At 41.0% G+C, this 18,183-nt stretch overlaps 1 protein-coding gene and 1 long non-coding RNA gene across 2 annotated transcripts; one reads left to right on the top strand and one right to left on the bottom strand.

Moving 5' to 3' along the window:
- Nucleotide 1: 1 nt before the first annotated feature.
- On the bottom strand, nt 2-5,139 carry LOC145436425 (methionine synthase-like). Its single transcript, XM_080313771.1, has one exon. The coding sequence runs from the start codon at nt 4,546-4,548 to the stop codon at nt 778-780; it is 3,771 nt and encodes a 1,256-aa protein (XP_080169897.1). The 5' UTR covers nt 4,549-5,139; the 3' UTR covers nt 2-777.
- A 10,869-nt stretch (nt 5,140-16,008) lies between these two features.
- LOC145436424 (uncharacterized) lies at nt 16,009-17,366 on the top strand. The gene is made up of 2 exons (XR_013914311.1): nt 16,009-16,251; nt 17,101-17,366. It is a non-coding gene; the product is annotated as an uncharacterized LOC145436424 (long non-coding RNA).
- The last annotated feature ends 817 nt before the right edge of the window (nt 17,367-18,183 follow it).

The following is an 18,183-nucleotide window of genomic DNA, read 5'->3' as shown; positions in this document are numbered from 1 at the left end:
CTGCAGAAATTGAGAGTAGCATCAATGGCGGCGATAATAAATCAAAATTTTAAAGATTTGAAACCACAAGTTTAAGGAAATGCGCAAATCAGGTCTTGACAATCTTACCAACATTAACAATTGATAGTAAATAATCAATTCAAACATATCGGAATCTGAAAATCTGATATACAATCCACCAACTTCCGGCATGATAGAACTGGTGCTTTTGAATAGGTAGAGAATCGGAAATTGACACGCAGTTGCAGAAAACAATAATAAACAGAAAAATATATACAAAACACACAGCAGAACACAGGAGTTATGTACATTTGAGTTGACAGGTCGAGTACGGTAATCCAAGTTAAAAAATTTCCAATTTGTAAGTCTGATAAATTTGTTGTTCATTCAATGATACAACTCAACATCTTGAAACAACATCGTGGTCCACATTATCATTTAGATTCCACAGTTCTTATGTACAGAATTATTCAAGTCAGATCTAGAAATATATTTAGGCAATTGATTTGCATATGTAAAACAGATAGGAACAATTTCAAATCGCAACTGGTGGATGTGCAAGATATTTCTGCGGGTTGAACTTTTAAAGGAGTGATGAGTATCTACTTAGCACATAGCAAAGTACTGAGCCCGTAACAATTACCATTAAATGATTATGCCAAGCCAGTCTGATGAGGTGAATTACCCACATTACAGCCTTGTAACATACCGAAATTGCAAGTTATTTTTGAACAGTACTAGCTCAACTGCAAATTGCACACAAAAAGCAACATGAAATCACGCGTCGTAAGACAAAATCGGCGCCAGCCATTTTTCCACATCATCGACCGACATTCCTTTCCGACCCGCGTAATCTGTGACCTGATCTTTCATAATTTTTCCGACAGAAAAATAGGAAGATTTCTCGTTCGCGAAATACAACCCGCTAACGGAAGCGGCTGGATTCATAGCCAACGATTCTGTGAGTTCGACCCCGATTTTTTCTCTGGCATTCATGAGATCCCACATTGTGGATTTCTCAGTATGATCCGGTTGACTCGGGTATCCCGGCGCAGGCCTGATTCCAGAGTATTTGATACGATGTAGGTCATTAGCCTCAAGGTTTTCGCCTTTGCAATAACCCCAATAGTTTTTGCGTACTTCTTGGTGGAGATACTCAGCGAAAGCTTCTGCCAAACGGTCAGCTAAAGCCTTAGTCATGATGCTGTTGTAATCGTCGTGATTTTTTTCATAGCTTTTGCTCATTTCGTCAGCTCCAAAGCAGCCCACGGCGAACATTCCGATATAGTCTTTGATCCCGGAATCGCGCGGCGCGATAAAATCGGACAAACAGAAATGCGGGTCCGATCTCTCCTCTTTTTCTGCTTGCTGACGCAATCCGTAGAAGGTAGCGGTAGGTTTTGAAGGTCTCGGCATTTCGTCAGTCGTAAAAACTTGAATATCATCGCCTTCGGAGCAAGCAGGATAAAAAGCGACCATAGCGTTCACCGTCAGTAATTTCTGATTTTTGATGTTGCGCAGCAAATTTTGGGCGTCTTCGAATATCTTTTTCGCCTCCTCTCCCACCGTCTTGTCTTTGAATATTTTCGGGTAAGAGCGATTCGGGTATTTACCCCGAAGCTGCCAGACGTCGAAAAACGGTTTCCAATCAATGTAAGGCACTATCATCTCCAAGTCAAAATTCACAAAAGTTTTCTCCCCGATAAAATCGGGCGTTGTCGGTGTTTCGCATTTATTCCAATCGATTTTGAAACATCTCTCCCGGCATTTAGTCAAAGGTACATATACACGGTCATGTAGATTATCGTAATGATCACTACGTACATCCTCATATTCCTCTTTGATATCCTGCACAAAAGACTCTTTTGCATCTGTGTTCAATAGCGACGAGCACACCACCACACTTTTAGAAGCGTCCAAAACGTGAATAGCTGGCTCGCTGTATCGTGGCGATATTTTCACTGCCGTGTGCGCTTGAGATGTGGTCGCGCCCCCTATCAGCAGAGGTATTTTGAAATTCAGTCTCTCCATTTCTTTAGCGACGTGAATCATTTCATCCAGTGATGGAGTAATCAGACCTGATAGCCCGATTATATCAGCTTTATTGTCGATGGCCGTGTCCAAAATTTTCTTGCAAGGCGTCATAACTCCGAGATCGATAACTCTGAAATTATTACACCCCAACACTACGCCGACGATATTTTTACCAATATCATGCACATCGCCTTTCACAGTAGCAAGCACAATAGTTCCACTGTATTGATCTTCCATATCGCAATCTTCACCGGCATCGGCCCTTTTCTGTTTTTCAGCCTCCATAAAAGGCAGCAAATAGCCCACCGATTTTTTCATGACTCTCGCCGACTTGATTACTTGCGGCAAAAACATTTTCCCGGACCCAAACAAGTCACCAACGATGCCCATACCTTTCATCAACGGGCCTTCAATGACGTTTAAAACGCGGGGGTATCTCTCCGAGTTCTGCCTGCATTCTTCCGTGTCTTCGACCACAAATTTGTCAATTCCTTTGATGAGAGCGTGTTCCAGGCGCTTTTCCACGTCGTAATTCCGCCATTCTTCAGTTTCAACGACTTTTTTACCGCCTTTTCCTTTCGTTTGAGCGTATTCCAGTAATTTCTCAGTGCCCCCATCATCTTTGTTCCAAATCAAATTCTCACACAACAGTAGCAGTTCCTTATCAATATCATCATACACCGGTAAATTCCCGGCGTTTACAATCCCCATGTCCATTCCGGCCGTAATAGCATGGAATAAAAACACAGAATGCATGGCTTCACGTATTGCATCCATCCCGCGGAATGAGAACGATAAATTAGACAATCCACCACTGATTCTAGCGCCCGGTAATTCAGACTTAATCTTTTTGATAGCTTCGATGAAATTGATCGCATAATCGTTGTGTTCGGTCATGCCTGTTGCGATGGTTAAGATATTTGGATCGAAAATGATGTCGCACGGGTTGAATTTGACGCGATTTACGAGTATGTCGTAAGATCTAGCGCAAATGCGGAATTTATCAGATGTTTCGGTGGCTTGACCTTGTTCGTCAAAAGCCATTACTACGACAGCGGCACCGAAACGTTTTACGGTAGTAGCTTTCGAGATGAAATCATCTTCACCTTCTTTAAGACTAATGCTGTTCACGATGCATTTCCCTTGCGTGCAGCGCAATCCAGATAAGATAACTTCGAAGTTTGAGGAATCTATACAAAACGGAACTTTCGCCACCTCTGGTTCCGCGCTAAGTTGGTTAACAAACCTAGCCATCGCGCGTTTACCATCCAACATTCCGTCATCCATGTTGATATCTAATATCTGCGCTCCCATGGCGACTTGTTGCTTAGCGACCTCGACTGCGTCTTCGTAATTATTTTTCTGAATCAAACGCGCAAAACGGCGCGATCCAGCAACATTGCAACGTTCTCCAATGTTCACAAAGTTTGTGAGCTTGTTAATAATCGCTGGTTCCAACCCACACAAGTACATCGAGTTGCTGTCCATGTTTTTAGCTAATTTCCTTGGAGGTATGGTAGACACAGCGTTCGCGATCGCTTGTATGTGGTCAGGTGTAGTACCACAACACCCTCCTACAATGTTAACAAAACCGGACGTCGCATATTCCGCTAAAAACGAGGATGTCGTTTCAGGGGTTTCGTCGTAACCGCCGAACGTATTCGGTAAACCTGCGTTCGGGTAGCAAATAACGTACGCGTCTGTAAAATTACTTAAAGCTTCCACGAAAGGTCTCATTTCTGAAGCTCCCAACGCGCAATTCAAACCGATACACAACGGATTTCCGTGAGATACGCTAATCGCGAACGCCTCGACTGTTTGCCCTGATAAAGTCCGCCCGCTTTTATCAACGATAGTGCCTGAGATGAACACAGGTAAATCAGCAACATGGCTGTAATCTGGATTGTCCGAAATCTTATCAATAGCGAAAATAGCCGCTTTCGCGTTGGCAGTGTCGAAAATAGTTTCGATCAACAAGATATCAACTCCGCCATCGACTAATCCACGTATTTGCTCGCAGTAAGCGTCTACTAGCTCGTCAAAATGAACATTACGAAAATCAGGACGTTCCACAGACGGCGACAAAGATAGAGTGCGATTTGTGGGACCTAAACTTCCTGCCACGTATTTTTCAGAGCCTGTCAATGCCGAGACGTGCTTGGCTGCTTTTTTCGCTAGCTCCGCCGACGTTTTATTCAATTCGTAAACGTAATCTTCAAGTTGGTAGTCACTTTGCGCGATGCAAGTCCCAGAAAATGTATTCGTTTCCGCGAAATCTGCTCCTGCCTTGTAGTAATCTACGTGAATATCGTAGATAACATCCGGTTTTGTGATGCTTAGAAGATCATTATTTCCTTTTAAGGAACAAGGGTGGTTTTTGAAGCGTTCCCCACGAAAATCATCTTCCTCGAACTTGTGTTTTTGGATCATAGTTCCCATCCCGCCGTCGAATATCATGATACGGCGTTTCATTTCATTCTCCAGTTTTTCTCGAAGGTCAGATCGGCCCTTCATGGTTGCAAGCAATGCTATTAAATAGACAATGATCTGCAGAACATTGCATAAAGAAGATTGATTCCAAGTATCAGTACCAGTTCATTGATAATTTCATTATTCCAAAACACTACAAAGACTGCGTTATAATGAAAAGATAGATGACACACCTCCGGCTCTTTGAAGAGCAACTACCATATGATCGGGGTGGAATACAAGAAAACGCATTGCTCTATCAAGTATGTCGGACCTGTAGTGGTAACTACCAGCAGTTTCTACTAATTAATACTAGTCGGCCCTCAAGATTTCCAGACCGCAATCTGACATATCAACCTCGGCTACTGACACATGCAAGCAATTTTTGTTGCTATTCCTTCTGTGTTGTTCTTACTTAAATCCAGTGCAAATGCCTTTTATTTACATGCTGTATAGTGTAGGCTAAGATGGGTGCCTGATAATAACGTAATAAGACTACTTCAAGTCGTTTCGGCACCCTCCTATGTTTTCATTATACTTATACGTTATACTGCAAGTGCAATCTTCTGGTGTATCGATTTGATAAAAATTTTGATAGATGATGTATATAGATCAAGTAGGTAAATTCTACTTTCACAAATAAGAAGTATTTCATAACTGATCACCTCTAAATATATCGCACACTAATATATAGAAATTAGCTACTTGCTACAGTAATTGCCTGCCTGGTTAAGAGTGCGTTAACATTTCATAATGTCGTGTCTACACCCTTGCTCATTGTGCTGTCTGAAAGTAGACTCATAAGAATATCAATGGGTTGCCGGCTTATAATATATTTTCACTGCGCCGATGCATTGCTTTTCACGCAAGTCTTATTCCTCACAGAAAGATGCACGTACTCTCTAGCACACGAGCTATTCCAGCCCCGCCGCACGCTCAAATAAAGTCACGGAGCAGCGGTTGGCTATTTATATACCACTGTGATTCTATTAGAATTTTTGACGAAAACCGGTGATCGGGTGAATCATGGAAATATACTCGGGTGTCATTACGTTTTGTGCTTTGGAAATTACATCGGTATATTCGGGAACCTCTTGCCATACTATTTTTTGGTGATGTATTCAATGACAAATGCACGTAAACGACAGTTTTCGGGTGTAATTCCAGGTATTATGACGAAAAAACAATTTTAAGAAGACGAATAGATACCTACTACAAAGCCGTTTGACTGAATATTTTGCAGAGAAATCGTCTGAAATGTGTCGATGATAACGCTCAACACACCATGTCTATCGACAATCCTGGGGTATAAATATATAATTCGAAGAGTGCGGGAATGGTTTGGCACCGGCGGCTGCTATAACGAATCATCATTTTCCTGAATATATGATCTCGACGAATAGTAGAACACTTTTTAAAATGATTTAGCCTTCGGACTCTACATATATCTCATTAGAATCGGATATAAATTGGGCATTTCCGAAATTTCGGCACCCAGGACACATATATGGCCCCCGTTGGACTCTTGGGACGTCGGCTAGAAGGATAATTTTGGTATCGATAGAATCGGCTAGACTAGTAGAATCCATTTCAAAAAGAATTACGCTCCGGAGTCTACATATATCTCATTAGAATCGAATTGAAATTGGACATTTTCGAAATTTCGATAATCCGGACACAATTATGGCCCCAGATCGACCCTTGGGACGTCGACTTGAATATTAATTTTGGTATTGATGGAATCGGCTAGACTAGTAGAATCCATTTCAAAAAGAATTACGCTCCGGACTCTACATATATCTCATTAGAATCGAATTGAAATTGGGCATTTCCGAAATTTCGATAATCCGGACACATATATGCCGATGGCCCCCGTTGGACCCTTGGGACGTCGGCTAGAAGGATAATTTTGGTATCGATAGAATCGGCTAGACTAGTAGAATCCATTTCAAAAAGAATTACGCTCCGGACTCTACATATATCTCATTAGAATCGAATTGAAATTGGACATTTTCGAAATTTCGATAATCCGGACACAATTATGGCCCCAGATCGACCCTTGGGACGTCGACTTGAATAATAATTTTGGTATTGATGGAATCGGTTAGACTAGTAGAATCCATTTCAAAACGAATTAGGCTTCGGACTCTACATATATCTCATTAGAATCGAATTGAAATTGGGCATTTCCGAAATTTCGATAACCCGGACACATATATGCCGATGGCCCCCGTTGGACCCTTGGGACGTCGGCTAGAAGGATAATTTTGGTATCGATAGCATCGGCTAGACTAGTAGAATCCATTTCAAAAAGAATTACGCTCCGGACTCTACATATATCTCATTAGAATCGAATTGAAATTGGGCATTTCCGAAATTTCGATAACCCGGACACATATATGCCGATGGCCCCCGTTGGACCCTTGGGACGTCGGCTAGAAGGATAATTTTGATATCGATAGAATCGGCTAGACTAGTAGAATCCATTTCAAAAAGAATTACGCTCCGGACTCTACATATATCTCATTAGAATCGAATTGAAATTGGACATTTTCGAAATTTCGATAATCCGGACACAATTATGGCCCCAGATCGACCCTTGGGACGTCGACTTGAATAATAATTTTGGTATTGATGGAATCGGTTAGACTAGTAGAATCCATTTCAAAAAGAATTACGCTCCGGACTCTACATATATCTCATTAGAATCGAATTGAAATTGGGCATTTCCGAAATTTCGATAATCCGGACACATATATGCCGATGGCCCCCGTTGGACCCTTGGGACGTCGGCTAGAAGGATAATTTTGATATCGATAGAATCGGCTAGACTAGTAGAATCCATTTCAAAAAGAATTACGCTCCGGACTCTACATATATCTCATTAGAATCGAATTGAAATTGGGCATTTCCGAAATTTCGATAACCCGGACACATATATGCCGATGGCCCCCGTTGGACCCTTGGGACGTCGGCTAGAAGGATAATTTTGGTATCGATAGAATCGGCTAGACTAGTAGAATCCATTTCAAAAAGAATTACGCTCCGGACTCTACATATATCTCATTAGAATCGAATTGAAATTGGACATTTTCGAAATTTCGATAATCCGGACACAATTATGGCCCCAGATCGACCCTTGGGACGTCGACTTGAATAATAATTTTGGTATTGATGGAATCGGCTAGACTAGTAGAATCCATTTCAAAACGAATTAGGCTTCGGACTCTACATATATCTCATTAGAATCGAACAGACAAATATGTCGACTTTTCAGCTCAGCTCGCGGAATGTCCTGCGGAACGTTACTCCGGTGCCGATGTACTGTACTTCAGTCGAATTTCACCCTATATTTAACCATAATTCGCCGATAAATAGGACAAGATCTAAAAAAAGGACATTTGGGCGTCATCCCGGGACACTTTCAAAATAGTCAAAAAATGGGACAAATCCTCTTTAAAGGAGGTATTGTAACCCTAACATTACTACAGATTACTAATACACAAAAATTAGCTGTACAATATCAGCTGCTCGTCAACAGAGTGCTGGACGAAGAGAAGCCCCGGGTCAAGCGGCGCCCTAATTGTAATTCGGGTACCCAAATATCGAAAATGTCCTATTTCAATTCGATTCTAATGAAATATATGTAGAGTCCGAAGCCTAATTCGGTTTGAAATGGATTCTACTAGTCTAGTCGCTTCGATCGAGACCAAAATTATTATTCAAGTCGACGTCCCAAGGATCGAACTGGGGCCATAAGTGTGTGCGGATTATCAAAATATCGAAAATGTCCGATTTCAATTCGATTCTAATGAGATATATGTAGAGTCCGAAGCCTAATTCGGTTTGAAATGGATTCTACTAGTCTAGCCGATTCCATCAATACCAAAATTATTATTCAAGTCGACGTCCCAAGGGTCGAACTGGGGTCCGAATTGTGTCCGGATTATCAAAATTTCGAAAATGTCCGATTTCAATTCGATTCTAATGAGATATATGTAGAGTCCGAAGCCTAATTCGTTTTGAAATGGACTCTACTAGTGTGGCCGCTTCGATCGAGACCAAAATTATTATTCAAGTCGACGTCTCAAGGGTCGAACTGGGGCCATACGTGTGTCCGGATTATCAAAATTTCGAAAATGTCCGATTTCAAATTCGATTCTAATGAGATATATGTAGAGTCCGAAGCCTAATTCGGTTTGAAATGGATTCTACTAGTCTAGCCGATTCCATCAATACCAAAATTATTATTCAAGTCGACGTCCCAAGGGTCGAACTGGGGCCATAAGTGTGTCCGGATTATCAAAATATCGAAAATGTCCGATTTCAATTCGATTCTAATGAGATATATGTAGAGTCCGAAGCCTAATTCGTTTTGAAATCGATTCTACTAGTGTGGCCGCTTCGATCGAGACCAAAATTATTATTCAAGTCGACGTCCCAAGGGTCGAACTGGGGCCATAAGTGTGTCCGGATTATCAAAATATCGAAAATGTCCGATTTCAATTCGATTCTAATGAGATATATGTAGAGTCCGAAGCCTAATTCGTTTTGAAATGGATTCTACTAGTCTAGCCGATTCCATCAATACCAAAATTATTATTCAAGTCGACGTCCCAAGGGTGGAACTTGGGCGATAAGTGTGTCCGGATTATAAAAAATTCGAAAATGTCCTATTTCAATTCGATTCTAATGAGATATATGTAGAGTCCGAAGCCTAATTCGTTTTGAAATGGATTCTACTAGTGTGGCCGCTTCGATCGATACCAAAATTATTATTCAAGTCGACGTCCCAAGGGTCGAACTGGGGCCATAAGTGTGTCCGGATTATCAAAAATTCGAAAATGTCCTATTTCAATTCGATTCTAATGAGATATATGTAGAGTCCGAAGCCTAATTCGTTTTGAAATGGATTCTACTAGTCTAGTCGCTTCGATCGAGACCAAAATTATTATTCAAGTCGACGTCCCAAGGGTCGAACTGGGGCCATAAGTGTGTGCGGATTATCAAAATATCGAAAATGTCCGATTTCAATTCGATTCTAATGAGATATATGTAGAGTCCGAAGCCTAATTCGGTTTGAAATGGATTCTACTAGTGTGGCCGCTTCGATCGAGACCAAAATTATTATTCAAGTCGACGTCCCAAGGGTCGAACTGGGGCCATAAGTGTGTCCGGATTATCAAAATTTCGAAAATGTCCGATTTCAATTCGATTCTAATGAGATATATGTAGAGTCCGAAGCCTAATTCGTTTTGAAATGGATTCTACTAGTCTAGTCGCTTCGATCGAGACCAAAATTATTATTCAAGTCGACGTCCCAAGGGTCGAACTGGGGCCATAAGTGTGTCCGGATTATCAAAAATTCGAAAATGTCCTATTTCAATTCGATTCTAATGAGATATATGTAGAGTCCGAAGCCTAATTCGTTTTGAAATGGATTCTACTAGTCTAGTCGCTTCGATCGAGACCAAAATTATTATTCAAGTCGACGTCCCAAGGGTCGAACTGAGACCATACTTGTGTCCGGATTATCAAAATTTCGAAAATGTCCGATTTCAAATTCGATTCTAATGAGATATATCTAGAGTCCGAAGCCTAATTCGTTTCAGAATATATTCTACTAGTCTAGCCGATTCCATCAATACCAAAATTATTATTCAAGTCGATGTCCCAAGGGTCGAACTGGGGCCCTAATTGTGTCCGGATTATCAAAATTTCGAAAATGTCCGATTTCAATTTGATTCTAATGAGATATATGTAGAGTCCGAAGCCTAATTCGTTTTGAAATGGACTCTACTAGTGTGGTCGCTTCGATCGAGACCAAAATTATTATTCAAGTCGACGTCCCAAGGGTCGATCTGGGGCCATAATTGTGTCCGGATTATCGAAATTTCGGAAATGCCCAATTTCAATTCGATTCTAATGAGATATATGTAGAGTCCGGAGCGTAATTCTTTTTGAAATGGATTCTACTAGTCTAACCGATTCCATCAATACAAAAATTATTATTCAAGTCGACGTCCCAAGGGTCGATCTGGGGCCATAATTGTGTCCGGATTATCGAAATTTCGAAAATGTCCAATTTCAATTCGATTCTGATGAGATATATGTAGAGTCCGGAGCCTAAATCTTTCAAAAAAGTGTTCTACTATTCGTCGTGATTCGGGTAAATGATGATTCTTCGTAGCAACCGCCGGTGTGAAACCATTCCCGCACTCTTCGAAATGTATTTATACCTATGGAATGTCGATAGATCTGGTCTGTTGAGCGTTATCATCGACACATTTCAGACGATTTCTCTGCAAAATATTCAGTCAAACGGCTTTGTAGTAGGTATCTATTCGTCTTCTTAAAATTGTTTTTTCGTCATAATACCTGGAATTACACCCGAAAACAGTCGTTTACGTGCATTTGTCATTGAATACATCACCAAAAAATAGTATGGCAAGAGGTTCCCGAATATACCGATGTAATTTCCAAAGCACAAAACGTAATGACACCCGAGTATATTTCCATGATTCACCCGATCACCGATTTTCGCCAAAAATTCTAATAGAATCACAGTGGTATTTATATTCAAGTCAAACTCATTCAGGCGTGCAAGGACATTGCAAAATGCAATCAAAATGTGCCGGCAACTCATTGATACATTTATTAGTTGACTTTTGAAACACCACAAGATACATTGGGTAGGGTTACCATCAGACATGGGGTGATTACTTCATGAATGTAATCGATTGCGATTACGATTACTTCTGAATCTTGCGATTACGATTACGATTACGATTACAGCAAAATCGGGAAGTAGTCGATTACGATTACGATTACATTGGAAAAGTAATCACGATTACTCACGATTACATTTATTTTGCATCGTAGTAGTTATATTAGAAGACAATACATGGATTGCGCTGGAAAGGCCCAATGATATAACAACTGTCTTTAAAAAAAGATGGGCCATTTCCTTGTTACGTCATAATGTACCCATTGCCCATTTTATAGAGGACGGTTTATCGCACCCAATGAATTGCATTCTTGCCAGGTTCATAACTGCCGCACCCCCAATTCCCCAATAGGGTGGGAAGCGTGGTTGGAGGGGATTCAAAAGTAGTTTGTAAACCAACATAAATTATGGAGTCTTTTCGAGAGATTTCATTAACTTGGAATTTCTATTTGAGCTTTGCGATTTAAATGTCTCTAGATAGATTGATTTCGAAATGCATATACGTCTCCCCCCCCCCCAAGAAATAAAGCATGTATAATTCATAGTAATAGGCATTTAGGTGCCAGTCAATACCGCTCCTTGACACATCAAAAGTCATATGCAGTTTCGGCCAACATGAGACTTCACGAAGTGTGGTATTAAAGAAAGACATTGGCCAAAATGTAGGGTATGTGTCCATTGTTAATATAGCCGCGCTGGGTGGGCGTGACTAACAGTCCTTTCCTTCCAATCTGAGCCCACGATGCAAATGCCACCTGGGCACCCACAGAGCATTAGACATGACAATTTGTGTGTGCGTCTCACGCAAATTTTTCTTTTAGTCTGCTGTTTGGGCCACTACAATCAATATCTTTTGGCTATATAACAGACCGGAGGTCACGAATTAACAACATGCCCTAAAGTAATTATTGCAAGATACCAGATGCTATAATTATGAATTACGCCTCCCGCTCTTCAGGTAAAGCTGACCTTCGGGCGCTGAGATAGGATTAATAATGCAATATAATGCAATTACCAATATTATTGATGAAATTAAATCTTCAACTTGAAAATTGACTACCCTATGGGGGCCCAAGACCAAAGTTTGGTTGGGGGACGCTTTTGCTGTTTTGATCCTGATTCTAGCCAACGTTCCCTCTAATTTTTAACGAGTCTGCGTACACTCACCAATTCACTGCGCAGACCATTGGACAACAGTGCGAAACGACTAAAAAAAGGTCATCACTTCGGATTTTTTGTCCGCAACTTAGATTTTCCGTGCGCAGAGACCGTGTCAGCACTGCGCATTTGCGCACGTACGCAGCCTAGAGGGAACATCGATTCTAGCTACAACCCACGCCAACATGGTATAAAAGCCGATGGCTATGGTGGCAAGTCCAAATGTTCGGTAAAGAATTGTGAAATAGCGATTGGCGCCCGTTTTGAGTAGAATAATATGAGAACAACAGGAAGTGAACATAAAATTCTGCCTTCAACTTAATGCAGATAATGTAATGCAAGCTGCCATTACGAGAAACGGCAAAACAACGGCCCAGTTATGATATATATCAGCAGCTGTTGATTTCAATGCTTCGTTGTGGAAACCGTAATGTTTTATTTGACGAGTACAAAATTTTAAACCTTTGTCTGCTGTACGTTCGTACCATATAGGTCTACTGCTCGCCAAGCAGCAACGGTGAAACTGCATTTAACTCTAGAATTAGAACTATTACATTCTATAGTTTAACTAAGCCTAACCAAACATCAATACAAAAGTTGATATTTTACCTTAGGCAGAGAGGTGATTATGATTAATTATCCTGATGCGAGGTAGTGGCGTCTGAAATGTATTGACAACCCGATATACAGCACGGTGGGTTTCTTACAATGACACTCATGTACATCGAATATCTATTTACTATATGTGGACAATTCCTACGCAAAGACGAGCAAAGCTAATAGGCTACCTCTGACGTAATAATGAGCAGTGGCATTTGAAAATCAGACGTTTGTGCTCTCAATAACTGGTATAATATCTCTTCCTTGTTCACGAGTGTTCAGTTTATGTCACAGTCCTTGTACAAATAAAAAGTAATCGTTCTTTCACAAAGAAATCGATTAAATATGGGAAGTAGTCGATTACGATTACGATTACTTCGGGATTTTTTCGAATGTAATCGATTGCGATTACGATTACTCGAAAATGCTGTAATCGTCGTAATCGATTACGATTACTAATCGCGATTACCCCATGTCTGGTTACCATACGTCCTCTTTCAAGAGGATTTGTCCTCTTTTTTTACCTTTTTGAAAGTGTCGGCGGGGGACGCCTAAATGTCCTCTTTTTTGAGATTTCTTCTAAATGAATAGGCCTACTAGACTAGGGTTGCCATACGTCCGGAATTTCCCGGACATGTCCGGAATTTCACTGAAAAATCTGCGTCCGGGAGGAATTTCTGAAATATGCGTAAATGTCCGGAATTTTGAAGGCTGGAAGCAGGCTCAAAAGTTTTTCGTGAATCAACGTAAACAATATTATTTTCAAGCAGATTTATGCTATTCAAAATTGTTCTTAGCGCCGCGCGCGAGTTAATGCAACGTATAATGATATTAGTATGGGCACCAGGCACCACCCTCGCCAAAAATGCAATCAAAATAAATATAAATAACCATCATTTACTGAAATAAGTCTGATTGTAATCACAATTATAAGCTAACGGTATATTCCTAGAGTTGGTTAAGGCCGATTGGATGCTTCAATCACAGACAGTGGTTCCAAATCTTGGGGTCGTCCGCCTTTATCTGGGGATCGTGATGATGTTGGACGTAATCAGCTTCCTAGGCCGTGAGTAAGTGTAGGCAAGCTGAATTGTTTTAGTAAACAGCTTATCAAGTTTTGAGCTTTGCCGCGGAACATTTTCATGTGGGAAATGAGATTTGGAAAGTTTGGAAATCACCGGATGTGCAACCTGCTGGTGCATTTTATAGTAGCCTAATATATCGAAGAATCAATCTTACTGACAGAATTCTTACATAAAATTTAACAGCCAAATGCATATAGTAAGTGCCCAACAAGTTACATCGACTACCCTATGGTGGGCCCAAGATCAGTGCTTTTACGGGCGGAAGGGGAAAAAAATACTGTTTCGGATCTGATTAAAACACATAAACAGATAGCCGCACCGACCTAACTGTATAGCAGGGCTGTCAAACACAATACTGACAGGCCAGACACGGCCCGCCAGATGATTTCTTCCGGCCCGTGGAGGAATCTATTGCAAACCCTAGCAAGTAGCAATCATCAGAGCTCACATTACAGATGGCCAAATTCATGACCTATGTCCCACTTCATTTCTGTATAGTGTATACAGTCGATGGCCAATGCTTTGCTAGTGTGACGTCATTTTGGCGGTCAATGTGTTACACCTCATTTTAAAATCCGCTAGTGGGCGCTAAAGAAGGTCCGGAATTTGCTTCACAAAAATATGGTAACCCTATACTAGACCAGCAGCGAGATAGTGTAATGGTTATGCGTCCGGCTTCTCGTGGATTAGATCCCCGGCCGGGTCATACCAAAGACTCGAAAATTGGTATCCGCAGCTATCCTGCTAGGCGCTCAGCAATTATGGATAGCATGGAGGAGAAAAAAACGGGGGCGCAGACTAGATGACCTCATGGGGCCGTATCGCAACTCCGTCGTCAAAGCATCTCGATGGTGCAGGCGAAAAAGAATATCATATCTCTCTCTCTCTCTACTAGCCAGTCTTCAGGATTACCGGACCACGACCTAACTTCGACCTCGCCCTCCGCCACATGCAACCTCATTTTGTCGCTTGCGTATTATATTCTCGGCATTACTTTTCTTTCAGTGTGCATGCCTCTTATTTACTTCGCCGAGGCTAAGGTAATAAACCAATGATGAAGGTGGGTGTGTAACAGACCTCCGTCTGTAGTTTATCACACACGATTCAACCACTGCTGCAGAGACTTTATTACACGTCTGTCCGCCGAAGCGGCCAGAGGGAAAAGAGGAAGTGAAAGCACGATGCGTTAATACTACAACTGACGTAAGGGGCAGTATAGAGCACGGCTGCCACACTATTCCCCACCAAACTTGAGAAGTGCCTATAAAAGCACTCTCACAAACTACAATAAAAAACAGCAACATCAAAACCGACAAGTTCAAAATCACCAACAAAATCGCAAGCATCCGCATGACCGCGTCACATTAGCAGAACACTAACCCTAAACTAACATCAATGAACAATTCCCTAAACTAAAACCCTAACAACGCCGCGCCACATCGACGGGAGAGTCACATGCTCCATCCCTTCTTCATAACATCGGACCAGGAGAGTCACAAGCTCCATCCCCTCCACGCGCGCTCACATCAGTTCCGCCAGTGAAACAGTCATTACGAAGTGAAGCCATCAGTCAAGTCTTTAAACTTCTCACATCGATGCAAAACTGCTTCTTCAATCGGTTCAGATAGCCAATGCCGTAATTGAATTTCCGCCTATCTTTCAGCATACCGGTACTGTCCAGGAATCTTCAGAATTGCAGCCAAATTAATGAAGTAACGTTTTAGCGTGCTCGCCATTGTAACAGACCTCCGTCCGTAGTTGATCACACACGATTCAACAACTGCTGCAGAGACTTTATTGTACGTCTGTCCGCCGAAGCGGTCAGAAGCCAAAGAGGAAGTGAAAGCACGATGCGTTAATACTACAACTGACGTAAGGGGCAGTATAGAGCACGGCTGCCACAGGTGACCCAAATCCACAGCAAATCTAAGCAATAGACACTTACGTGACCTTTGACACGAACCAATCAGGTTGCAGCAGGATGTAAACAAAGAACAAGCCCGGGCAAGCTTACTATGAGCTCTTATGGGAAAGGGTTGAAAAATATAAGTTTTTAGCAAAATCACATTGAATTGGGAATAGCTGGCTTTGGTGAATGGTAATAACGTAGAGCTAGTATGTATTTGCAGTGTTATAACCTACAATAAGCATGAATGGTGGCAAGCACGCATCAGCATGGTATGTCCAAATGAATGAATTTCTGACAACTTTTCGGATGAAGCAACTATTGCTGTATTATCCTTAGTCGTATACTATAGGATTGTCGTACCGAATAGCATGTATTAGAGGAATCTTGAGTCAGGATATGTGTGGTATCCATTATGTGGGCTTGGCGTTATATGCGTTCTATTTATGGAATCGACATTCGTGTATAGTACAGTCTAAAGTCTGTATCATTATCTAGCAAATTACTGTTACACTGGACACCTGTATGTATATTCAATGATCATATTAATATGATATATGTTAGGCAACATGATCCGTTCCCAGCTGAAATCTAGCTCGTGTGTTGAATCAGGATAAATGCCGGATAAACACTGTGCTAATAGCCTGTGTAATATGGATATGGTTACCCAGACCGTTCCTAGTGTGTGCTTTTACCTTTCCCAGAGCCAATAACATGCATGGAAGAATGTAAAATCTGGATAAAGGCATGTGGACTTCCTTGTAGTCATCTGAATTCTCATTTTATTAATAAAATAAAATATCTATTATTGTACCAAAAATTGAATCGTGACATAATCTAGACGAAACAATTCTGTGTTTCAAAATGAGTCCAATCTGAAATGCAGTCACACTTGATGCCACAATCGACTTGGTGTGTGTCTAGTTTTATTCCACTCCAGTCTTGTTGCTTGATGGTGTGTAATGTATTGAAATTGTTGAGAGCAATATATATTCAATAATGAGATGAATGGTTGAAATTGGTAGCGGTGATACGTTGCATGAGTCGGACGAGTACGCCTTGATACGTGCTTGCACAGCAGTATTGCTCTGTAAAATAAACATATTATATATTTTGTGCAGGCTTGATGGATTTCTTTTATGAAGCTGCAGAAAGAGGAAGTCGATGGATAAAACGCAAGAAAATCAAATTTCTGGAAGAAGTATAGAAGCACAAAACAGGGAACTCGTCCAGGAAAATTACAAATTGACGGACAATTATTGCCAGTGAAGTTCAGTTCTCAGAGGAGCATCATAATGTCAAAAGATGCGGAGAAGCTGAAATTTTATGCTAGACTACATTAAATTCTTTCTGAATTGTCCGACTTATCCTACTGACGTCAAATTTATGGTATTGCTGTAAGCATACTATTAAACAATTGGTTCAGCCACATGTAACTGCTTCATTAAATCGCGATTTGGCCATGTAGATATGTGGTTCGTAAAAAAGCACCATTTGCATTCATTCATGATTTCTCAAATCTAGAATGATTATTGACTGTCAATAAATCACATACAACTTTGAAAGGATTGATGGATTGTGGTACACTTACTTTTATGCAGGAACTGTTCACAGGGAGCATTTCAGATCGAAATATTAGTTAAATATGTGGATTCGACAAGAAATGCAAGAAAATGATGGAGTTCAGCTATGGTGAGCCAGGCAATGCTATCATGGCAGAAAAGGGATTCACCATTGAGTCTGAAATCAAGAAATTGAATCTAGATTTAAATATTCCTGCACATGATTTACACAACGTCAAATGCCTGAGCAAGACTGTTCCACAACAAGAAAGATGGCGAGAGAACGTATTCATATTGAACAGCTGATCGGAAGAATCAAGGAGTATAAAATTTTGTTCGGTGTCATACTATGCAGCATTGTGTATCACAACTAACCAAATACGGACTAATTGCATACTCTAATTCAAGATTGAAAATTAAAAATGAATGACGCAACATACTCGGCAATTGTGCAAATTCAGTTCCATTGTGAATATCGTAATGCCTAATAGCATGCTACGGATCGTATTTGCGCGGTGCCAAGGTCAGTCTGTACCAACAGTGCATGTCTAGATATTCCAGTGGTGTGCATTGAAGCTTATTTAGATGCCCAATTTGTTGAATGAACAATTCTCCAGAAGAAAATGTTCTAGGATTATTTGT

This window comes from Botryllus schlosseri, chromosome 3 (assembly GCF_051294905.1).
Source record: "Botryllus schlosseri isolate E-star chromosome 3, Bs_hap1, whole genome shotgun sequence".
Classification (NCBI taxonomy): domain Eukaryota; kingdom Metazoa; phylum Chordata; class Ascidiacea; order Stolidobranchia; family Styelidae; genus Botryllus; species Botryllus schlosseri.
This window is presented reverse-complemented; position numbering and strand designations above follow the sequence as displayed.